Genomic DNA, 26,511 nt, shown 5'->3' with positions numbered 1-26,511 from the left:
TTGAAATGGATGTAATGAGTGTAAATGAGGTGAACCAATATTATTAGAGGGTAGTGTGAGTAGTTGTGAGTTTGGCTAGAAGGGCCCCCTCCTCCTTAATGGTGGGTCTTCCTCACGTTTTATGAGAGAGATGTACGTTTAGCAACACTTCTTTTTGACCCGGTGATGTTAGTATCGATTAATTTATTTAAAATACACAAATAAAAAAGTTAAACAAACTTGTAATGAATTAGTTACTAGTAAGTACTATTGTTGCATGTATTGTAGGTGATTCTTTTATTGACATTGTTTATGTTATGTGCATGTTTTGTAGGTGATTCTGTCACACCCCGATTTCCACGTGTCTCACCGGTGGGCCCGGTGGGGGATTATGTGACGTAGTTGGTAACATTATAGTCAAACCACACAATATATGAATGCACAGCGGAAGCATAAAGATAATTATAATTCAACCATTGATTGTAATATCGAATGTATCACAAATAGTCGAATGGTATCCACAGGGGGATCAAAATAATAAAAAGTATTGTTCAACAGACAAGGCATCAAAAGCTTGCGAGACTCTTTAAGATGCTAAGGAGCTATAGCCAGCCGATTACGTTTAGTACCTGCATTTAATCTTTTTGGGAAAATACGTCAGTTTACACTGGTAAATACATTCAACCGACACTTTTGTAAAATGTTTATTAAAATTGATTTGAATGCACAAGGCACAAACTCTTTTATAACTTGGGAGAATTATTTAAATATATAATCTTGTAAAGAATTACATGTTCACTATGCGTTCGGTCGCCCGAGTCGTGTCGGGTTAAAGTTTAATAGACGCACCACATAGTATAAAACCGTGGCGGGTAACCAACGGCTACACTTTTATAATTATAGACATAATGCCGGGTGTACGCCTACACCGGGATGTCAAGGTCGTGGCCATTCATAAATGCTGCCAAGGATATCCGGGACATGGTCATTAAGCCCCCAAAGGCGTTCAGTCAACAAAACAAGTTTAAACGGGTCATATTGATAATACCCAGCTACTAATGAGTTGGGGTCAATTGCCCGACCAAGCGGTATTTTAGATACCGTAACCCAAGCCCGTATAACGGAAAATAAGTTAAAAGTATTTACCTTTGCAAGTATAATCCTTAATTGAATAAATCACAGATAGCTTTTACTGGTCTCCTATTCTGGAACGAAGGTTCAAAATAACCTATTAGAATCCTAACGGGTCTTTATATTTGCCGTAGCTTAGACCGGTTGGTTTCAAAGGATAGTTACGGTTTAATCGCGTGAAAGGCGAAAACCGTGAATGGAGTGTGATTTTGACCCAACAAGTTTGAAGACTTGTTTTATATGGGTATAATAATCATACTCTGGATTTTGGGGTCCAAACCATATGGTTTGACCCGTTTCGGCTAATTTATGTAAACTAGTTACATAAGCCGAACCGTGCGCGCAATAGGCGCAACGGGTAACCGTAAGAGTCCTACACTGTTTTTCTAAGTCAACATGCCTTAAAGAGGTTGTGGTGTCAGTAGGATACCTTCCGTATTGCCCGTAACGAGTTTAAGTTGTTATTATGCCCCGTAGGGGTATTTCGGTCTTTTTAGAGATTATAAAAGAGGTTTTAGAGTTCTACAGGAAATCTGAGTTTCCCGAACATTTTATAAAGTCTAAAATACTTTATTTATTATGTAAAATCAGTAGCAACTGGAATCGGGTCAAAAGACCTTGTAGAACTCAAGTTATGGCCGAAAAGGGTATATTCGGTATTTACCGACCCGTTGCCATAACCGCAGGTTATGAGCAGGTTAAAAATAATTAAAAATCTTTAAAAATCTTTAAAAATCCCAAAATATTATTTTACATCAGTGAATAAAAGGTTTGGTGTCGAAATCTTGGTTTAGATAGGCGTTATGCTAATTGCGCCGGTAATTATAAAAGTTTTCTTAAATTGCGCTATTTAGCATAACTCCTATTTTGGACCTCGGATTGACCTGGAATTTTAGGGACATGCTTAGAAATCAGTAACCAAGGTTGTGATCCTTTCACATGTCCGAAATTCTCGTTTTAATTTATAAAGGGCGTTACGGTCAACTTTTAAGCATTTAACGGAAATGTGTAAAAGACTTGGACAAACGACGAACCGGTCACAGAGGGTGATACCATCATGTGACCTGGTCCTAAGAGAGTCCTAAGGCATATCTACCTTGTACTAAAACGGGTCAGAACTGAAGTCAAAGCAAAAGTCAAAGTTTTGCGACTTTCGGCTTCGAACCGGGTCAATATAGCAAATGGCCGAATCAAACAAGCTTAGATTTGTTAATACACTTATTATCATATTTTGTGAGCGTTTAAACAGGTTGCATATCATCTACATTACAGATTATGCGTAAAATCGCAAAAATGGCTTTCTGTTGACTTTTTAAGTACACGTTTGACTCGACATTTGACCTAGTTAGAGTGGTGATCAGGGGGAACCCTTTTAAGGGTTTATTACCCACATAAATACCAACACATAACTATCTTTGATTCGACAAATCACTGGACCATTCGTGATTTATCACAAAGTCAATCGTTAACTACGACGGATTGACTTTTAAGCTATACTAAGCAAAAACTAAGCCATAAAAGGGTTAGACAACTTACAGAAGCTTGTGCACGACTTAGGATGATAGAAGAACACTTGAGAGCTCCAGGAATGATCTTGAGAGCAGTGTTTGAGGTGTGGTGAACTTATGCATAATGTAGGCCTTTTTATAGTAAAGTTTGGTGCACAAGATCATTACAGCACATCCTACATTGCTCATCGATGATCAGCAAGTGTCCTAAGGTGCTAGAGGTCAGGTAGAGGGCGCCCATGCTTCATTGATTGCTCACAAGATCGTTTACAAGCCAAATCATTGAATCTGCCCATGTTTTCTGTTACTGGGCGTCCCACGCGGCCCGCATGAAGAATCATGCAACTTGTTCGCGGGCCGCCTGAATCCTTAAGTCAGAAACCGGATTAACAGGTGGCTCGCGGCCCGCATCAACTAACCCCTAACCTTTACGCGGCCCGCGTTAGGTCTAATTTTCTGGATTTTTGAATCTTTTGTAATGATTAACGAAATCTTTGTAATTAATAACCTGACCTTTCGGGTTTGAAGGGGTAACTTTGCGATTTGGCCCTCGGTTAATTACAATTAAGGGCCTCGTGCCATTTACCTGTACTGTTAAGTCCCCGGTTAGTTTAATTACTATCCGAAAAGCCTTAACTTTTATTGTTGACGCTTTTAACCCCTCTCGTACGAATTTGATCATAACTTTCTTGTTTTAAAACGGAACTTCGCGAAATTTATATAGTACATTCCAGTGAGCGTATTTTACTGTTAGAAAGCCTCGGGTTCGTCAAAGGGTCACTCAGTGGTATAATTAAACATGTTGACACAGTTAACCCCTGCAGCTTGTAATCTCTCACTTTCTTCCGCGTTTCGCTTCCGTACGATCTATGATTTATTCGTTTGAAGGTACGAGCATCGTTTAGGGTTACTATATAGTATATTTACCCTTTGTTGACATCTATAACCCTCGAATTTACATACTTTCAAGGTTTGTCAACTTTAGTCCTTTATTTAATATCTAATGCCACGTGTAAACTCGGGACACGTGTCAACACATTATTGGACACAAAATTTCGAGGTGTTACAGATTCTTTTATTGACATTTATGTTATGCACTCTCTTTTTCATGGTAGCGGTTTCTGGCCTTGTCCTTTCCAACGGTTTTATTGTTGCCCCGATGGCTTGGTGGGGGCTAAGGGATTCCCAAGGTTAATGGCACATATCAAGAGTCACCATTTGGGCTCAGACGAGAGGAAAGATTCTTTGAGATGTGCAATTGCTGACGATCTTAATCTTTTTACCTCTGTTTGTGAAGCTTTGAGGGTGTCCGGACAATGGTTATGTGGTGAGTGTATGTGCCCTCATGCTTTCAGTCGGGTGTGCCACCATGAGGATAAGGTTATTCGGTTTGTGCCAGGTGAGAGAGATGAACAGGGTTTTATTGTTGGCATTACTAGACCCGGTGTTGAAAACGTTGATACCTCGTCGGAAGAGTTGGGTGTAGATATTGCTTTGCTTGACCGTGTTTTCTCTCTCCCCATCAAGACTGTTAAGAGTATCCCCCTTAGTTGTCGTATGGCTTTTGCCCAAGTATTAACTGCAGCTTTGGACAAGGTGGTTGCTATGCCTGATTCTGTTGAGGCATGGGTTCGACTTTTAATATTACCACGTTGCACCTTGCGGGTGTTCAAGCCTGCTGGTCGTCAGGACAAGAGGTCGGGCAATAGGAAGACGGGCCAATGCCTTAGCATCCAGCGGTCTTTGGCTCAGTAGGGGGATCGTGAGGGGTTTGCCACTCTTGTCCAGTCGTTTGATCAACCCGTGAGGGGGGTTACGGATGGAATCAAAAAGAGCACTGAGATTGATAATGAGTGTGGGGGGACCAATGTGAAACAATGTTTACGTAAGGTTGCTGATGGTCATTTCACTGCAGCGGTTAAGGTTTTATGCTCCTCGGGGGTCGCCCCTCTCAATAAGAATACTCTGGAGGCTTTAGTGGCTAAGCACCCATATATGCCCCCTCCTTTCATGCCTGCCTCCTTGCCTTCTGAGTCTCCTCTTGTGGTGGAGCCCGATTGTGTGCTCGGGTGTATTAAATCTTTCCCCAAAGGTACGTCGTGCGGGAGAGACGGCTTAAGGGCCCAACATCTTTTAGATGCTTTTTGTGGGGAGGGGTCTGTGATTGTTGATAGCCTGCTTAGGGCTACTTCAGCTATGGTTAATTTGTGCTTGGGGGGAGGTGCCCGAGGAATCTAGCGGAGTTTGTTGCTTCTGCTCCTCTTACACCTCTTCTCAAACCGGATAATAGGATTAGGCCTATCGCTGTTGGGTCGATTTGGAGGAGGGTGATCTCCAAAGTGGCCATGAAAGGTGTTGGGAAGGAGATAGCCAAATACCTTGGCGATTTCCAGTTGGGGGTAGGAATTCCGTGTGGGGCAGATGTCGTTCTTCATAGTGCGAACAAGTTCCTTAATGAGTACCACCAAGATGGGTCTCTTGCTATGCTTACTGTTGATTTTTCGAACGCTTTTAATTTGGTTGATAGGACAGCCCTACTGTGCGAGGTAAGGAAAAGGTGTCCTTTGATTTCTACATGAGTCGATTTTTTATATGGTCAACCAGTTAGATTATATGTGGGGGATGAGTTTATTTTGTCTACTACTGTCGTTCAGCAGGGGAACCCCTTGGGGCCCCTCCTTTTTGCCCTTGTTCTACACCCCCTTGTTCACCGAATAAGGGATCGCTGCAAACTTCTATTTCACGCCTGGTACCTAGATGACGGAACGCTTATTGGAGATGCCACCCAAGTGGCTAATGCTTTAGATATCATCAGAGCTGAGGGTCCTTCCTTAGGGCTTCAACTTAATATAAAGAAAACTGAAGTTTTCTGGCCAACCTGCAATGGTGTAAAGGTTCAGGAGGGCTTATTCCCTCAGGGGATTGGGAGGCCGGAGCTGGGTGTGAAACTCCTGGGGGGTGCCGTTAGTCGTGATGCAGAGTTTATTAGTAGTATGGCTTTTAAAAGAGCGAACTGTGAAATCGAGCTGATGAGGTGCCTTAAACGCCTACGGGACCCTCAGAGCGAGCTCCTCTTGTTCGTTCTTGTATGGGTGTTGCTAAATTACTGTTTGGTCTTCAAACGTGTCAACCTTTTTTGGTCGGGGGAGTTGTCTCTGTTTTTTTATGAAGGCCTCCGGGGAGCATTAGAGGATATTGTTGTTTGTGGGGGTGCCTTTTTTAGAGATTTCCAATGGAGGTTGGCTTCTCTCCCGACCCAGTTCGGAGGCTTAGGGATTTGTACGGCCGAGGATGCCTCTTCATATGCTTTCGTGGCTTCAAGGGCCCAATCTTGGGGTTTACAAGACCACATACTCCGAGAATGTGGTGGGGATGTTTTAGACTCCGATTACAGGAGTGCGTTGGACCCTTTGCATAGTTCTCTTCCCGACCTTGATATTGGCGGTTTCTACATTAAAGACACCGCCCCTCCTAAATCCCAGAAAATTCTGACGAATGCCTTATATGGCGAAATTGTCAAGAGGTTTGAAGAGAAGTTTGTTTTATCCCCTCGGTAAAGAGCTGTGTTTGAATGTCTACGTGCCCCACATGCTCAGGATTTTATGTCTATCGCACCTATTGAAGGTTTGGGGCAACACATGTCGGTTGTGGAATACCGTGCTATCCTTAGATACCGACTGATGATTCCTTTGTTCCCAGTTGACGAGCCATGTCCGGTATGCCGCAAAGTGTGTTTGGATTCTTTCGGCGAGCACGCGATCCACTGTAAAGAGCTACCAGGGTTTAAATATCGGCATGATTGAGTGAGAGATGTGTTATGTGATGTTCTTATGCGGGCCGAGATCTCTGCCAAAAAGGAGGCTCCAGTAAATTTCCTGACTGACCCCTTAGAGGGTAGGTCCACTTTACGCCCGGCAGACATCCTTGTGTTTGGATGGGAAGGGGGAAACACGCTTGTGTAGATCTAACTGGAGTCTCCCCCCTTGTCGGGCTCAAGGACAAGGGCTTTGTCATAGGGCAAGCGGTGCTCAAGGCAGAGGCAAGCAAAGTGGCAAAACATGAGAAAGCCTGCCCCAACATGTGTTTGTCCCGTTTGCGTTTGATACCTTTGGTGGTCTCGCTCCTGACGCTGTGCGACTTTTGAATCGGGTTCAAAAAGTCGTTAATAGTAATTCTTCGTCGCTAAAGGTTTCAAACTTTGTATTTAGTAGAATTGGTTTTTCTATTCAAAAGGTGGTGGCGGCGCAACTTGTTACCCGACTACCTGTCATTGCTTTGTAATTGCCCTTTTTCGTGTTGAATGATATTGTTGTGTTAAAAAAAAAAAGTGTCAAAGTAAAAAAAGCCGTTAACCAAGATTGGTAGGGTAATCGGGTATTGTATCTACGAATAGTGTTTGGTTAGTATTGTGAAAGGTAAAATTAAAGAAGTTGATTGAATTGAATTATGCTAACTTAAACTAATTTGCAGTTAAATTTGGAAGCATGAAACACACGATAAACAAATAAGCAAACACACAAAACACTGAAACAGATATAATATCATACGACAACATATTGACGTAAATACATGTAAACAATCACATGCAAAGTCTAATTAAAGTGTAGGACATCTAACCCCCTAGAAGTAAGTGGTTTATTCACGAAAGAAAGAAAGTAAGCAGGCTACAAAATTTCCATCATTGGAGTTGAACCTCAAACGAGATAATGAATATGATTTATTGTTTTAGTAATTTTGTGCATTCATTACGTCATGATTGTGGTGTGCGCACTTAGCGCATATATGTGCAGGCACTTGGGAGGCAAAAGTGAAATTGCATTAATTTTAATGTTATTTTATTAATTTCGTGAAAATAACGTTAAAAGTGGGGGACAGTTAATCTTGCATCATGTGGTGGCGTTGATAGTCGAAAGATAAGAGGGCTATATTGTCTTATGTCAAAGGCTTGATGCAAAACTACTATTGAGTCAGGGGTTCTCACTGGAAGCAGTCTCTCTATTCCTATGGGTAGAGGTCAGGTTGTCTACATCTTACCCTTCTCTGACCCTATTTTAGTTTTGCTATTGATGGAATTTATTAAGTATGATGATGGATGAATTTTGTGCATTCATGAAGGATTTGAATATTATTTTGGGTTTATAGGTTGGTACAAGTAAAAAAAAACATGAAGATAAAAGCACCTCCAATTGGAAGACAAGAAAACTCATAGAAAAGATAGGAGGGGGAAGGGGTGTATTCATTTGTAAGGAATATGAGAGGGGAGGAGAGAAAGGGTGTTCACCCATCGATGTTCATGGAAATTGGGAAAAATACGAGGGAGTAGTGGACGCAACAGTCTAAGGGTGTAAACGAGCTGAGGCGAGCCCGACTAGGCTCGAGCTCTTCTCGTCATGCTTTTATGTAACTCGGCTCGGTTTAAGCCTACTATTTTAAGATCGAGCTCGGCTCGAAAGTAAAATCAAAAGCTCGAGTTTGCCTCAACTCAACTCGAGGTAATTTGAAAACAATTTTAAATGAGCTAAAAGCTCGGGTCGAGCTCGTTTTGATAGCTTAGATGAGTCAAAGCTCGGCTCGCCAATGTCATATAGTAGGTATATTATATATAAAAAATAATATAGAGTTTGTTTGCGCTCGTTTCGGCTCGCGAGCCTAAGCGAGGTTTGTATGTAAAGCTCGAGCTCAGGTTCGATAACTAAATGAGCCATATTCAGGCTCGCGCTCAGGCTCGGCTCGTACAAGCTTTTGACCGATCTGATCCCAAGTAATTCTTGAGCCGCTCCACCTCATTTTTTTAACGGCAAGGAACGACGTACCACTACCGTGACACTGGGCGCTTTAGCCAAGGTCGACTACTCAACTGTCGCCAGCCCCTTGGCTCTCCCAGATGCGCGGAAACCCGACCTACATCCGCCTGAAGGCACGACAATGGAATAATCGGTAAAACCCCGCCTCCCATCCAAGACGAACCGGCGCCACCCGTATTCACCCTTCACCCTGAATGCCGTAGAAAATAATGGGGAGAGTGAAAGTCTAACCTGAGTCCCAAGTAACATTAGATCTTTCCTCAACCACTCAACTACTATCTCATTGGCCGCTCGGCCTCATTTACACCCGCAAAACCAACCTAGTGAAGCATCCCAATGGAAATGCATTTAAGGCATTAAGACCTAGTGAAGCATCCCAATGGAAATGCATTTATGGCATTAAGAAGCTTTACCTGTGATGTGTCAATGAGTTATTGATTGAGGTGTGTGAATGAGTTATTGGTTTGTAAGTGCTCTTGACCAACACCAAGAATTTGATGTTACTTTGGAACTCTATTACAAATTTACAAGTAAACGTGTTAACAAATATTGGTGGTTTAGATATGTTTTGAGAACTTTGTCCAGTGGTAAATTGGTGTGTTCTCTTTAGTGGAGATGCAATTTCGATTTTCACGTGGGCCACTTTCAAGGGATATTTGGGTGAAGGGACGAATCGGGGCTTTAATCTCGGGTTCGAATCTGACGGGTGATGAGGGTTTACGGATTCCATCCGGTTCCCGCGCATCGGGGGGCATGGTCTCATGGCGGTCGAGGAGCCCCGAGCAGGGTGGATTTACACGTGAGATCATTGGCGCAGCTTCTAGTGGGCGGGAGGGGGCGGCCGACCCCCGGACTTTTCGCTCAGTAATGGAGAGTATGTAGTTTTCGTATAGAAATTGTTGGGTATATACGTTTTCGATCCCCCGATTTTATAGAAATTTTTGGGTATATACGTTTTAGATCTCCGGTCAGAAATCTCAAGTTTCACCAGATTCTTTTTCCGTTCAAAAAAAAATATTGGTTTAGATATAGGTTACTAGGTTCCTATTTGATCCACTTTTCGGTCTTTCATTATGAGTTTTTCCTTGCTATCAACGTTTGTTTAAGCTGCAAGATACCATTGCCACAACATCTCACTAAAAAATCAATGAGATTAACCTATAATTCCTAAATTTAATTTAGGCCACACGGGGCACTCCGTGATATAACGAGTGATACATACTTCAACGCGTGGAATATCACAAAATCCCACCCCCACCTCCAAGTATAACACGTTAATCTTCCACGGTTTGATGATTTCGTTATTTTCTTCACGGCGTTAATTCTTTTGTTTTGTGAGGGTAGTTGTTGGTTGGGAGGAAATTGTTGGGTGTGGTGATGAGTGATGACCACCCCCACTAAAAAAAGTTGTGAGTTATGAAAAAATGGTTGCTGACATGGCAGAACATGATTGAATATTGTGAGTGATAAAATTTTATCACTAGTGACCACCCTCTCCCCTTATAAAGCTTCAAAACACAAAATTTCAACAGCAGAAATCACCTAAAATACTATAAATAAAACATACAAAATTAAAAAAATAATAATAATCTAGAGTCTAATTTCTTAATATTTACATACACGCAAATAATTAAAAAAACTAAAAAACTATAAATAAAACATACAAAATAAAAAAAAATCTAGAGTCTAATTTCTTAATATTTACATACACGCAAATAATTAAAAAAACTAAAATACTATAAATAAAACATACAGAATTAAAATTAAAATAATAATAATCTAAAGTCTAATTTCCTAATATTTACGTACACACAAATAATTAAAGAACTAAATGTCAACTAAACATAAAGATTTCAAGTTGTTTCTGCAACACTATTTACAGAACTCATGTTCCACCAAAACTTCCTGTATTGATCAAACCCTCTGCTATCATTATCAGCCATTGAACCGGGTTCCTCATTCGTCGAACCACCAGGATTCTCGGTCATGAACTGCTCCCAAAACCCATCGTTCCCACCCGTGATTCCTCTATTCCCACTTTGTTGTTCTTCATTTGCGATAGCAACAGGCCTGTATGGTTCACAATTTGTGACGATATCACATTCTTTAAAACCTGTTTCGAAATTTATTATCGACTCGTGATCCAACTCGTGTGACCATTTTTCACGAAATTCGGCCAATATATCCTCCCAAAAAATAATAGAAGACTCCAGTTGCTCAACCAATTCTGAATCGAAAGCCAAAAGGGCATCTACGGTCATCTTTTCATCGATAGGGACATCAAAAGAGGAAACCTGATCATTAAATTCGGTCAAAAACCGTCTCTTTCGATCATACGTGTCGAATATTTGAGCTGGTTTATGCAAAGTACTATCCAACGCGCGCAATATTTCTTTCTGGTGTTCTCCCACAATCTTTAAGCGTTCTGTTAACGCGTGTGCTGCCATTTCAATATCTTCTTGTTCTTGCCTGTGTGTTTGAAGCTCGAAAGATAGTGATTCTTTCTCGTAGCGCAGCCTGTATATCTCGGTTCTGTATTGAACTCTTTCGGATTCGGTCATGGGAGAAGATGATATACCTCCATGGATATGGAGGTTCTGAATTGAGTGACTGTGAACTGGCTTTTTTCTTTGAATGTTTCTTAGAAGATGTGGTTTTCCTCTAATGAAGTCTTCATTCATAAATTCCCATTGTTCTGGATCGCTTTTTTTAAAACCCTGAAAGAACACGTAGGGTCAGGTTCATTACAAAACACTAAATTATCGCGACAACAAACCTAAATCATTTAATATTTTTTTATGGGATATTGGATTTGAATAACCCAAACTTTCATCAATTGGCCGATAACACTCCAAACTTTCGATTTGTACACCAGCACTCCCAACTTTCAACATATTGGCTGATAACACTCCCTAACTAACTTAACCTTAACCCAATTAGTTTTTGCTGATGTGGCACCTGATGTGGCCATTTTTTGCTGACGTGGCATATGACGTATCATTTTTTGATGACATGGCAGCTGACATTAGCTAACTGGGTTAGGGTTTTGTTAGTTAGGGAGTGTTATCGGCCAACAAGTTGAAAGTTGAGAGTGTTGGTGTACAAATCGAAAGCTGGGAGTGTTATCGGCTAATTGATGAAAGATGAGGTTTATTTAAATCCAATATTTTTTTTATCAGTGGTTCATTTTTTTCAAAACTTTTACTTCTTACGTACAAATACGCATGTCATGTATTGAGAAAAAAACATTTAACTAACTTGTTCATGTATATATTTTTTAATCTTTAACGTTTTACACATGTGTAGGTAATACAAGCTACACGCCATTTCCATAAAAAAATGAAATTTGTTCCCTTTTTTCGAATTTCAGTATAGATGAATAAACATTATATTTCAATTTTATATTTTAACATTTTTAAGATTAAGAAAACAACTAATTTATTTTGTTCTTGATGTTCTCGCAAAAAACTGTGTTCTGCTTAAACGTTATCCTAAACCCGAATTAACTGAAGATTAAAAAGTAATATGAGACATTACTCACATATGTATTGAGTTGTCTAATAAAGCTTGAGAAATTGTTGTGCTTGAAGTATCTTGGAAGCAAATCGCCCGAAAACTCAGGCGGGTTCCAGACAACGAAGCTCCGATTATTATGGCTCCACGACACGATATGATCGGTCAAAGGATCATTGACCATTTCATATGTCTTCACAATGAAAGGAGGGAGACCATTGGCATTACTTTGAGCATCACTCATTATCAATTTTTCAAAACTGTAACTATCTTCAATGTTGTTATCAAGATTCAAGATCAATCACACCTTACCCTCCAAAACCTGATCAAAATTCAAGATTATTAAACATAACTATAATAAAAATGTCACTTGAAGCCAAACAACATTCATTGATCACAATTTGTACCTCAAAAAAGTACCCAAAATCCAACCTTACTCTGTTTTACTCTGTTTTGCTCTGTTTTGTTATGTTTCCCAAATCAAGTACAAAAGCATGAAATTCAACCAAAAGTTGATATAAAACTCTTTGTTCCCACCAAAAAGCAAACCCCACTTTATCAAATCATTGTTTCCTACCAAAAAAAACACAAATAAGACAAATCAAAATCAGAACTAAGAACTGCTTATTTGAGTCATGAACTCATGATTGCTATGCAAATAATAATAATAATAACACCAAAGTCGTTGAAACATAAAAGCAGCAACCTATTAACGAAGTCTTAAAGCAAACGAAACCCAAATTAATACCATCTTAATATACCTGAAGATAATTCAAACAATTGTACACCAGGTGTTCGATGAAATTACTGAGATACAAAACACAGCCAAAATACAAAATTTGATTTTGGGTTAAATATGGTATTATCGAAGAGAAAGGTGTGCTGGAATGCAGGAATCACGTTGGAGATTTGATGATCTTTGGGGTCTTATATTGCAATTTTTTTATACTATCATGGGTTATTTTATATTAAAGATTCTGTAGAAATATTTAATGACTTAATGAGTGACGCATGGGCTTCGGTGGGCTGTTGACCAGTTTCTCGAAGTTTTTTGGGTGACAATGAAAAATGTTTGCATTAATACCCTTGTGGATGTGCGTAAGTTACAAAATTTACCCCCAATCTTTAAAGACATTGTATTTACAGGCTAGATATGTTTACTTCGGTTGACCGTTGACCGTTGATGAATTATGAGTTTATGACTTGGTGGCTAAGATAATAGAATACCATATCTTACATCATACATATTCAATAATAGCTATAAGATTATATACAAACATGTATATCTTTGTATAAAATGTAACAACCAACAAGTTAGTTTAAAATTTTAAATTAAAGGTATTTTAGATTTATTATGCTATTTTATTTATATCTAATTAAAAACAATAATTAAATTCTCTAAATTCATACAAGATTAATTCAAATTATAATTTCCTAATCTATTCTTCATCATCGAATCAGCACCGTAATCAGCATCACCCTAATCAGCATCATCATCGTCAACACCGTAATTAGCACATCGTCAAGATCAACACGGTAACACCCCCGTCAGCACATCTCACACCACTACCGTTAGCACATCCCGTGTAACACCCCGTGTTACCGAAAGTCAAAGTCAAAGTCAAGATTGACTTCTTTGACCGTAGTTAGTCTATTTTATGTTTTACGTTAGTTGTATTATGTGGAGTAATTAATTACAATCGAAGTAATCGAACGTTTATCGACGCGAACCGCTTTACGACTGTGAATAATAGGAAGTAACAATGCGATAAAGTCAATTAATCAACAATCGAGCTAATCTAAACATCATCGAACTCGAGACTCGAATTACGCGAATTTTGGTGTTAATATACGCGTGTGTGTGCCTTATGTGTTATTTGTGCGTGTCTACTTTATGTTATGTGTGGTAATTAACCGAAACTCGAAACTCCGTCGAACTCAATCGAAATCGAATCATGATAATTGGTGGTGAAGAGACAGCACGAGATATAGATGATTGTATGTTAGATATAGTGGTTGGGATTAAAAGTAATTTGAATAGGAACTCTATCGTACTCGCATCGCCCTCAATCGGGATCGAAATATCAAAAATCGTCGCACCGAACACTCGAATCAGGCAGCTGAACGATCAGGCTCTCAGCCGATCGAACAGCCCAGTCCGATCGGACAGGCTGTCCGATCGGGATACCTGGCCGATCGGCCAACCCTTTCCTCTTTTGGCAGCCTATAAATACCCCTGTCATTGTCATACTTACCACTTTTGGAAAGCTCTGACCGACCAGCTCGTGCTCCCCTTCTTTTCTCAGATTTCTCTCGATTCCGGTAAGATTTCATCCTAAATCTTGTACTTTCTTGATCTACACGCACTCCTATACCTTTCTATCTTTCAAATCTTGATTTCTAACCGTGAAATCATCAAGATTCAAGTGTTCTAGGATGATGTCATCATGGTGTTCTTGAAGAACTTCATGTTTTGGCCTCAATCCACCAAGAATAACTTGGATCTAGTCGATTTCCACATAAACAAACAAAGATCTATGATAAATCTAAACATTTACACGGTGAAAAGGATTGAAAGATGGTTTTTTTTTTCAACTTTCTTTCAACTCTTTTACACTCAATGCCTTCATAACTGATAGAAACGGAACTTGTGCCGACTTGCAAATCATTCCGGTGGTTGCATGACTCAAGATCTGGATTCTATCCATGAGGTTCACCGATCTCGGGTTAAACGTTAAACTCCGTTCCGAACAGTTCACCGGCCGGATTTGGGTGATTCCTGTCCGAGCAGGAGGAACAAGTAAAAACGAGGGTTCCATGGTTCAACTGTTGTCAAAACATCTCGATATAACGTCAAACAAATCAGAACAGCCAAGTGTTAGACGAACAGGTCGACTAGGTCAGGAAGCTGACTGATCGGACTGCTGTCCGAACGGACAGCTCAGCCGATCGGACCATCAGCCGATCGACCAGGCCAGCCGAACGGCTAGCACCTGGCCCTACACTTGAACAATTCCATGAAGTCTAGTATTGAACGAACTGCCATTCGATTGGACTATCGTCCGAGTTGAATTACTCTTCGGATCATGAGATACTATGCTTCAACACTTAGTCGATTTTCAACATGTTCAACGCGTTGGAGTGCCACCCGATCGAACTGTCGTCCGATCAGGTGACACCCTGATAAGAACTTGTCTGCTGAGCTACCTAACCAATCGATTAGCCGGCCGATCGATCGACCTGAGAGGTAAAGATACTTCAATGTTTCCAAATGCTACAATGAAAACTTCAAAAGTCAAACCATCATACGCAAACACATCCTACTTAAAGGAAGGAACAATCCACTCGAACAGCCATCCGCTCGGCCTACCGACCGACCGGACAGACTGTCCGAACGGAGTGCCAATCCGAACGGACAAGCCGTTCGATCGGACTACCGTCCGATCGACCCGCTGTCCGACCCTCCAACATTTGTTTTCCGTTTTACGTGTTGCTTATCGTTATGCCATCGAACTATTCAGGCTAACCCTACTCTCAAGTGCTCCCTTCAATCCATCAATCACTGTGAGTATACTCGAACCCTTTTTGCTTTAACACTTTTGGGTGTTACATACGTTGCTTATCCTAAATCACAATCGAACGCACTACTCAGTTACTTTAAACGCTAACCGTTACCGCATGTATTACGTGACTAAGTGAATGCTTGTTGTTATGTTTACACGTGGAATGCTGTCTACCTGCCTTAACGACAATAGTACTATAGTTTGGACTCCGCACCCGTTCGCACGGGGGTTGATAAGGACAATTACTTGCATGGATTACGGTGGTAATCATGTATTGCGAACTGCCTCGGGCAGTCAACCCGCAGTCATTGGTATCGATAGATCCATGTCGATAATTAACATGCTTCGTTTTCCTCTGTGTACGTGTTGGTTATGCGTAAACTATTTCGAACTCTATTATGCTATTATCAAACATGTATGCTCACCTTTACATTTTATGTATTGACTTTATTTTAACGTATGTGACAGGTGTTTAAGATGCTTATCTGTTAGGAAGGCGAAGCTAGAATAAAAGTCTAGAGTATAGTTGTCTGTAGATCTTGCAGCTTGAGTCTCTAGACATAGATAAACAATTTTTATATTTGAATCTGAGTTGTCAGAACATAATATTTGACTAGATGTTATCTGTAATAATTTGTTTGCTATTTGAGGTACGGTATGAGACGTATTATATAAATTGAATGGTAATGATAGTTGTTATGGAAACTTCTGGACAATCTGTTTCGCTCAGTGTCATGCCCCGATGATTCCGCCATCGGTTAGGGTGTGACATCCCGTAATCAGCATAACACTATAATCAGCACAGTTTCATTTTTTTAAATTTAATAAACAACACATACTGTTACATACTAGCACAATTTCATGTTTTTATTTTAATTTTGTAAATAACACATACTATTACATAACTATAAGAAAACAAGTTTATTTTCAAATAGGCTCTCAATAACAACACAAAAGGAAAAAATAACAACACATAAATAATTACACAACAAAATAAGAACTTACGTATAGATTTAAAGTCAACGCAATACATTTTTTCAAAATAGCACATTTCAACTACATAATTAGCACAATTATAAAACACCTTTTATAACTTTTTTAAAAGTCACTTTTATAAATAAAAAATATAATAATATGGTACTCATATTAAATATAAAAAATACTTGATTTTATGGTATAATTTTTTTTCAAAGAAAATGAAGTATATAAAAGTTATTTTAATTTAAAAAACTTTGTGGAATTAGTATATAGTGGGAGTTGGCTAAATGACTAAAATACCCCTAACTTGATAGTATTAGTTATTAATTATAGAGGTTTTATTTGTAATCAATATTAACCTTAATTAATTTAAACTATTAATGGCTCAAATCTGTTCTCATAATTCTTAGGGTCTGTTTGGAATGGGGTAATGGAATAGATGAGAGAATGGAATGGACGAGGTAATGGAATGGACAACGGAATGAAATGGATCATTCCATTCCATTGTGATGTTTGGTTACTCATATATGAATAGAATGAATCATTACTTTGTACAATTTGATAAACAAAAAAAAATGAAGTAAACACAACTATATTAAAGCGACAAAAATATAATTGACTCAATAATAATAATAATAATAATAATAATAATAATAATATATTAATGATAAAAAATTAATAATAGATTTTTCATATATATTAATATTAGTATGAATATTAATAAATATAAATATAAATACAAATAAAAGTATAATAATAATAATAATAATAATAATAATAATAATAATAATAATAATAATAATAATAATAACAACAACATATTTCTTTCCATTCCTTGAAGGAATGGAAAAAAAACACCTACATACCAAAGAATGGAAATTGTTATATTTGGAAGGAGTTACATTCCCTTGGAATGCTCCATTCCATTATCAATGATAACCAAACATGTTTATTTTCATTCCATCAGAATGATCCATTCCATTCCACCTTTCATTCCTTCATACCAAACACTACCTTAGAGTTATCACTGTTTGTAGAATATCTTTTAACTCTTCAATAATATAGGACTCCCGTTAGATTACCTTATTCTTTGAATCATAACTCATATAGACTTTTCTTAGACTACCTTATATGGTGAGTCATAACTCACATGTTCATTTACTGTATTAAATTAGCAATTAGCTAGCATCGATCAAAAGTCTTTTTAGTGATTGTGTTTGCATAGTTATTGCTCTCCTTTATTTTTTTTTTTATTTTTTTTTTACTTTCAGCTATTGACTTGAACTTCTAGAATCATGGTTGTGACCTACAAGAAAAGAATCATTTTGATTTTCACAAGACTTGACACGCTCTTAGCGTATATATGATACTTTTAATAATTATTTTTTGCAAGCACATCGTGTGTTTTCATCTATATTTAACGATTAAAAAGTCAAGTACATAAAAATTATAGTTGCGTATTTAGAAATATCACTGATCAAATTTGATTTTGATTTTTATCTTGATACAACTTGGTTCATATGATAGATTTACATAATAAATGTAATAATAATAATAATAATAATAATAATAATAATAATAAATAAATAAATAAATAAATAAATAAATAAATAAACTAGAAGAATGATTGCTTTGCTATATAGATTTAGAACTCTTGGAAAGACTTTGGGTACATGAGAACTTCACAAAAATAAAAATAATGATTAAATTAGTGCTTAAACTAGATATAAAAATTTAAACCGTGTAAAATGAAAATTATAATCATATGATAATATTATCATATATTTCTATCTCTTATCTTATTATTCTAATGAAAATTATAATCATATGATAATCTTCTATACATATAATAAAGTAAATCATATGGGGTACACATGGCGTTCTATCAGGTGATCTCAATAGTTTTTTCCCACCTAAATAAATAGATATATAGATAATATTTGTTAATAAGATTTAAATAAAAAATATATTATTTTAATCCATAAATTTTATCTTTTTATCTTTTACCCTAAACAAATTGATATAAATAATATTTGTTAATAAGATTCAAATAAAGAATATATCCTAAACAAATAGATATAGATAATATTTGTTAATAAGATTCAAAAAAAGAATATATTATTTTAATCTATGAATTTTATATATTACTATTTTTGTTCCATTTATATTTATCATGTCTTTACTTTATAATAGGGATTAATAAAATTGAATTATAATAATAAGCATAGGTAACTCATGGCATCTACTAATTTTTAGATTTTTAATGTAAAAATATAAATGAAAATACATGTAATAATTTTATCTTTTTATTTTTTACTGTTTTATTTTCCATTTATATTTATCCATTTTATTATTTGGTCTATAAAATTAAATTTATTCAACACGTGCAATACACGGGGTTTTTTTAAATATAATTTTTATTATTTAGTATATGAAATTACATTTATTCAAACTGTGCAAGACACGGGTTTTTAAAGATGTAACTTTTTTATTTTTTGATATATAAAATTTTATTTATTCAACCCGTACAACACACGTGATTTTTAAAGATATAACTTTTTTATTATTTAATATATAAAATTACATTTATTCAACCTGACGAGACTTTTTAAAGATATACAAACATACACTTATTATTTGACATACAAAATTACATTTATTCAGTCCCTACTTCAACATTTACAATACACGAGTGATTTTTTAGTGATATAACTTTTTTATTATTTGGTATACAAAATTACATTTATTCAACCTGTATAATACATAGGGTTTTTAAAGATATAACTTTTTTATTATTTGGTAAATAAAATTATATTTATTCGACCCGTACAATACACGGGGTTATATAATAAAAAAGAAATAAAATGGGGACATTTTCCATTGGGTTGAGATGCATGTATTGATACCAAGACTTTTCTTTTCAATAAGTAACGCACACAAAATAGTAAAATTGAGTAAAAAAAGAATCAAAATAGTTGCATGTTTCTTTAGGGAATATTGGATTTCAATAATAACAACTATTCGTCGTTGGCCACCAACAGTTTCAACTTAAAAAATAACCACTGGCAGTCCCAACTATTAACATATTGGCCTCCAATAGACCCTGACTAACAGTTGCCTAACGTTGTTAGTATTCGGTCGCTGGAAAAGCGTTTTTGGCCGGAAAACTCAATTTTTTTGTCCTAAACCTCTTTGTAACCTTATTACTTATTTTAGGAACCCTTTTCTACTAAAAGCCCCAATTATTGAGGTCGTCACTCAACATTTTCGTCCAAAACCTTTTTGTAACCTTAGATCAGACCTTTAGGAACCTTTTTCCGGCGATCAAAGACTAACAACATTAGGTTTTCGTTAGTCAGAGTCCATTGGATGTTAATAGTTGTGACAAACAGTAGTTATTTTTGAAATTGGAACTGTTAGCGGCCAACGGTGAATAGTTGAGATTATTAAAATCCAATATTCCTTTCTTTAGTTCAACTTTCCCAAGTTTTGTTGGTGTGAATCTAGATGACTTTGTTTTTTATTTTATAATTTTAGGAGGTTTATCCCCATGAAATTCAATGTTATTAGAGGTTTGTCCCAGGAAATTCAATGTTATTAATGACAACCGATGAATTTATCATATATGTTAATCAAAGCTATCAAGAGTAGATTAAAATTAATAAGTATTTACAAATAATAAATTATATCGTTTTCATTAATCAACCCGTGTAACACACGGGGCCATAACCTAGTAGTATCATATATTTCCATCTCTTATCTTATTATTCTTTAACTAATGACAGAAAGACAAAACAATACTCTTTTGTGTATTGCGTGAGCAAACTACACAACTTTGTTTTTCTCTTAAAACTATTAGAAAATTACATCATTGGATTCATGTTATTTTAGCTATTAAACTTTCATTACTTTTCAACACTTTTTATAGTTATACCTTTTTTATTAATGGTTAGTTCTATACCGTGTTTTAACGTATTTTTTAAACCTCTGTTTTGTTCTTAATGGCTTCTACTAAATACTCTTATTTAATATTGTTTATATACAAACATAAAAATTACTTTACTTTTTATGTCTTTTTAAATAAATCTTTGGTCATCATATGACGTTTATTTTTTAATTATTAGTTTTTATCAATTGCAAAGTTGTTTTGTTACTTATGATTTGGTTTTGTTTAAGTTTAGATTTTCTTATTTGAAAATCAACTTAGGGTTTTGTTAGATCTACTCTTTTTTTTTTTGTTCATGTTAGATTTAAGATATTTGTTTCTTGCTACATTTTTCAACTTCCATGTTTGTGGAAGATGGTGGTCTTGAGTTGTATTTGTATATGATGGAATATGATGGTGTTGGGTTGTAGATGATGGTAGTGGGTGGTGGAACACAATGGTAGACATGTGCTTGTGTTTTGGGGTTAAAAATTTAAAGAACTCCATGGATAAAGAATTACGAGTACAAAAAAAATGGTAAAAGACTAAAATTAATTACAATCTCTATAATATAATGCCTTTATCTTATTAAGTATTATCCATGACCTTCTATATAGTTACATAGTTGATATTATTGTTTCGAACCATTTATCAAATGATCTATGGACACGTATAATTTTTTCAAGTTATCACAATATATAAGAGTTCTGAAATGATCTTTCTTATGGACACACATAAAATTCTTTCAAGTTATCATAATATATAAGAGTTCTAAAATTATCTTTCACATATGTATATGTATATATACACACATCATACATACCAGCATACATACAAAGAGAGATAAGTATTCAAAATTAAAAAGGCAGTAATGATGTAGCAATATTTTTGAGTGTTTCGGATCTCCTTTTGATGTTTTTGAAGGACAATTTTTTTCTAATACGAGTTTTTTAGATATCCTTATCGTCGATGCACTTACTCATGCTTCCTCTCACTTAGCCCCTCGTGTTTCAGGCTTCTGTTACAAGCTTTCATCTTCATATATCCCAAACTTTCGTTTCACGCTTTCAACAGCAAGAGCAATATTAGAGAAATACAACGCGTGAGACATTTTGTGATGAAAATGAATTACACTTTTCGCGTTTCTACCTCAAACCATGTCATATTTGATCTTTTGATTCCGTTTCTACGCTAATGTCGACTTTACAGCCAGGACCATGTTGTAAATGTCGGTTTATAAGTCAACATGACGTTTCTGGATTATAATTTCGTGGATAATATTTGTAACAATTCAATGGCTATAATTTTGAAGTCAAATAGCGGTTTAACTTTTATAAAAGGTCAGTGAAAATGACCTATCTTATCATTTTGCATTTTTTAAAACCCACGTAAACAATCAATTTAAGGTCAGAGTGGTACTCACATATTCTACATTTCAAGTAGTTAAGTTTTGATGTCACTTTTTGACTTGTTATGATAGCATCTTCTAGAATCCAATATACTTCCAATTGCAATGCTCCAAAATGTTTTGGATGTATATGATCAAAATAAAGTTGTGTGTAATTATATGGTTGAGATTGATCGTAATCCTTTTAACATAAAGTTTTAGCAATTCTCAATCTAACTTGATATCTAATTACTATATAAAAGATTACCATAGATATGTTAGGTAAATTAAAAACAATTAGATGATCTTAGAAAGACGACTCACAATAAAATCAAGGGTTATTGGATTTTATCACTTCCGACTATTAGGTATTGACCACTGTCTCTCCCAACTATCACTTTGACTCCCACCACTCCTAACTTAACACTTTGTGTGTTGTGTCACCTCGCACGTGAACATTTCTTAATATTTGACTTGTGTTGTTGGTGATATTAGACTAATACTTTGTGAATTACTAATGACTGCAGGTGAATCTCATCCTAAAAGACAAAAGGAGGGCTAAAAACCACTCAACTGGAGGGACACGACACACAAAGTGTTAAGTTGGGAGTGATGGAAGTCAAAATAATAGTTTGGAGTAGCGACAGTCAATACCCAATAGTTAAGAGTGATAAAATCCAATAACCCTAAAATCAAAATATATGTGTTTGAATATGTCAAACACAAGTGAAGGTGTAAGGTGTTGACCGATAATCATGAAAACAAGTTATTCTCACATATGAAGTCCACGATAGAGATAGAATAAGTTGGGTCTAGGATGAGTTTTTCAATAATCACGGAATCATACATGATTATAAAACTCTAGCCTAAACCCGGTTTCATATTCAAGTATTTCACCGGTATATATAGGATTCGGTTTAATTAGTAATCACCACGAGTTGTGGGAACGATAAAAACTCCTATTTTTCATGCGAGTTAGACCATCATTTTTCCACAAACGTAGATGAAAATTTATATACACATTCGTAAAAAAAAGAACAAAAAAACAATTGTCGAGTTGGTAGTTACGCCTGATATAAAATTTGTTTACAGCGATGTAAAATCTTTTACATCATCAATAATTTTTTTATGATGAAATACGCTAGTGTATTTTACGATTTAATGATAAAATCCTAGCCATACACGTGTGTAAATCAATGGTCAAAATTTGATCACTCACTTCGCAAATATGTCGGTGTTCACTTTAGAACCCCACCCTATAACCCTATATACATGTATATATATAGCGTTAGGGTAGGGATAGCGTACAAAGTGTCTAAAGTGTGAGAAGTGTAAGAAATGTTTTAAACCATTAGATCGTTGATCTAATGGTTGAGATCAATAGGGACCAAATTATAAATTGTGTTTTAATTATTTGGACTGATTTGAAAATTGTAGGGGTAATAGTGAGGTAACCTCTCCTAAATTCTAGGGATTCACTCCTAAACTCTAGCGATTCAATTTTAAACTTATTCTAAAATCTAGACATTCTAAAAAATCCAGAAATATGTAACTGCTACAAGAAATATATAACACTATACATCCATCATATAACACTATATAACACCGTATAACACTATGTAACACCATATAACACCATATAATACTATGTAACACTATATAACAATATATATAATATTATACATCTATCATAGACATGCCATCAGAAAAATATAACACTATAACACTATATAACACTATATAACTCTAAATAACACTATATAACGCCATATAACACTATATAACACCAAAAAACAGTATATAACACTATGTAACACTATATAACACTATATAAAAATATATAACACTATACGGTTCTGAATGGTGGTTGCAATGTTATATATAATGTTGTAGTGTTATATAGAGTTATAAAAGAGTTATATGGTGTTATATGATATTCGTAGTGTTTTATAGAGATTTGCAGTGTTATATAAAAACCTTCATTCTGCATCCATCACTATGTAACACTCTATAAATTTTCATTCTGCGATCTTCAGAATTAATAATTGATGAACGAGATGACACAAATTCGTAGATTAATTCTTAATTCGTATTCCTATAATTAAGGGTGGCGGTTATGAAATGTTATCAATTAATTAAATCAATAAGAAAATTATTTATTTACCCTTTTGAAATAGGGTGTTTGATCGGGCCGCACCTTCAAATCATATAAATAAGGTGCTTGGTCGGGCCGCACCTTCCCGGGATCGACTCTGACCACCCTTAAGTTCAAAAATTTCTACCTTCCCCAAACAATTCCATTAATATTAATATATGTATATATGATTAAAAAAATAGTTTACAATAACAAGTTACAAAAAAATGGTATCTGCATCGAGTTCATATAACACTTATACACATGCTTGTATTTTCTATAGAAGATACATATGATGTGCATCAATATACAATATTAAGGGGGTGTTTGGGATTGCTTTTTCAAAATAGATTATGCGTTTTGAATAATCAAAATCAGATAATCAGCTGTAACAAAACGTGCTGCAGAAAGATAGTGTTTGGATTTGATTATGCTGTTTGATATCACAATAATCAGATAATCAACTATTGAGTGTTTGGCAAATATATATATTTTAAAAAATAAATAAGTGAAATGACAAAAAAAAAGACATTAACCATCAAATCAAACAAACAATATCCTGATCACAACGGTGATGGTTATAGCCTTGAGATCCGACGAAGGCAAGACGTCCGACGTGACTACATGTCCTGATCACAACCAGATCCGCCGGATGGATTGGCCGATTTAAGCGACCGAAGTAGGCATTCGATGTCGAGATTGGTGGTGATGAGTGGAGTTGAGAGAGACTGTGGCAGTGGGTAGAGAACTTGGATTCTGTCGAAGATTTTGACCAAATTCCTGGCAACCATCTGTTTTTCCAATATCTATTACTTTATATTTCGTAATAGATGAATAATGTCAAATAGAGTTGAAGGAAGGGGCTGCAAATGTACATTATGCAAGTAACAATATCTATTACTTTATATTTTGCTAGAATGATATAGTTCATGTAGATGTTCATTGTTGAGGGGTGAAGTAACTCACTAAGTGCTTGAAGTAACTCAGTAACTGCTTGAAATTAAACAACGAAATTTAGGAAAACATAAGCAAATGAAGCGTACAAACCAAGTGCTATTTCTACATACTTAAAGTTCATTATGTTATTTAAAATCTATGCAATCATTTACTATTTACAATCAATAGTAAAACACATGATTATAGAAGCGTGAGCATAACCCACTAGTTACAATCAATTGACGTGACAGTGGAAATTGTGATTATAGAAGTGAACACACATGATGCATTAGATGCAATTTACACATGATGCATTAAACAGTTACAAACCTAGTTAATGTTGACTACGGGGATGGACAGGTTTGATTCAGAAACTCATGTGTTCCTTCTGTAAACCCGAGAGGCATTAGCTATTTAGCTTTTACAGCTTCGACCCATTTACTTGCTAAATAATAGAAGTTCACTGAATAAGAAACGGGTCAAATGGTCTGAAGTTCACCAAAACCGTTTTACAGTGCCGGTCGAAACGGTACCATTCGAAACGTCGATACGGTTCGCGTCGAAAGAGTTGTATTCAAAACGATACCGGTCGAAACGGTTCGTGTCGAAATGGTTCGCTTTGAAATGGTACGGGTCAAAACGGTTCGCGTCGGAACGGTTCGATTCGATTCGAAACGGTACGGGTCGAAATAGTTCGCGTCGAAATGGCTCTATTTGAAACGGTACCGGTCGAAACGGTTCGCGTCGAAACGGTATCGGTCGAAACGAATGAAAGGGGGTGGGATGCACTTCAGTATTGTTATATGTGCCCCAGACACTTCTATAATCTATAATTAACTTTCGATCACCACAATTCACTTCTATAATCACAATAATCTTGTTTCATGATACACTCCTGTACTACGTTAACGCTAAGCCATCTCAAAATTCAATCTTGCAAGTCATAAAAAAAGATTTAACAATCATCATCATCAACAATCGCTTTTGTTTCCCGTTAACTGATTCCGTCAATCCATTGCGTTTATCTTCCTTTAACACCAATCATTCAAACATTCTGTTTATATTATCATTCAACACCAAGATCAACTTCAATTCAATTCAATCACCAAGATCATTCTGTTTATATTATCATTCAAACATTCTGTTTATATTATCATTCAACACCAATTGCACCAAACCGAAAACAAAAACAATTAACAGGATCGTGATGAGAAAATCAAAGGGGATTAAAATCAAAGGATCGTGATGAAGAATCATACCTCTCTGGAAGTGATGAAGCGAACTACAGTGTGATTGAGGATTAAAATCAAAGGATCGTGATGAAGAAGCATAGGTCAACTTCCATGGGAATTTTAGCGGCAGTTATGGCGCCAAATTTTGTGGAATCCCGTTTTCCTGCAGCAAGGGGTGACCTACTTATGGATTATCACGTTTTGAACTCTACAAAACGCAAAAAATCACTTTTTATTAATTTTTTACCAAACACTCAAAATAGATTTTTTGCGATTTCAAAACACAATAATCAAATAATCAGGTTGAAAACGCAATCCCAAACACCCCCTAAGTTGTACACTAATCCTTATTTATTGTAAATACTTCTACATATTTCCCCTTTTTATAAAATTTACCCTTTTAAATTCTTTTACTTAAAAT

The 26,511-nt window shown here is 36.1% G+C and overlaps 1 protein-coding gene across 3 annotated transcripts; it reads right to left on the bottom strand.

Annotated features, from left to right (window-relative positions):
* Positions 1–10,090: 10,090 nt before the first annotated feature.
* On the bottom strand, positions 10,091–12,879 carry LOC110889385 (heat stress transcription factor A-4c). Of its 3 annotated transcripts, none has more exons than XM_022136895.2 (4): positions 12,697–12,879; positions 12,343–12,508; positions 11,964–12,257; positions 10,091–11,139 (listed from the first exon to the last, which is right to left on the bottom strand). In XM_022136895.2, the coding sequence occupies exons 3-4, from the start codon at positions 12,177–12,179 to the stop codon at positions 10,276–10,278; spliced, it is 1,080 nt and encodes a 359-aa protein (XP_021992587.1). In that variant the 5' UTR covers positions 12,180–12,257; positions 12,343–12,508; positions 12,697–12,879; the 3' UTR covers positions 10,091–10,275. The 3 variants fall into 3 exon arrangements, with proteins under 3 accessions (XP_021992587.1, XP_035840565.1, XP_035840566.1); XM_035984672.1 differs by having other exon boundaries at positions 12,368–12,508; XM_035984673.1 differs by having other exon boundaries at positions 12,373–12,508.
* Positions 12,880–26,511: the final 13,632 nt, after the last annotated feature.

This window comes from Helianthus annuus, chromosome 15, assembly GCF_002127325.2.
Source record: "Helianthus annuus cultivar XRQ/B chromosome 15, HanXRQr2.0-SUNRISE, whole genome shotgun sequence".
Taxonomy (NCBI): domain Eukaryota; kingdom Viridiplantae; phylum Streptophyta; class Magnoliopsida; order Asterales; family Asteraceae; genus Helianthus; species Helianthus annuus.
Note: the sequence above shows the minus strand (reverse complement) of the source record. Positions and strands in the feature narration are given on the sequence as shown.

Coding starts and splice junctions, on each gene's coding strand:
- LOC110889385 (XM_022136895.2), bottom strand. CDS start 12,179: ATGAGTGATGCTCAAAGTAATGCCAATGGTCTCCCTCCTTTCATTGTG. Junction 11,140..11,963: donor TTAGACAACTCAATACATAT/GTGAGTAATGTC, acceptor GTGTTCTTTCAG/GGTTTTAAAAAAAGCGATCC.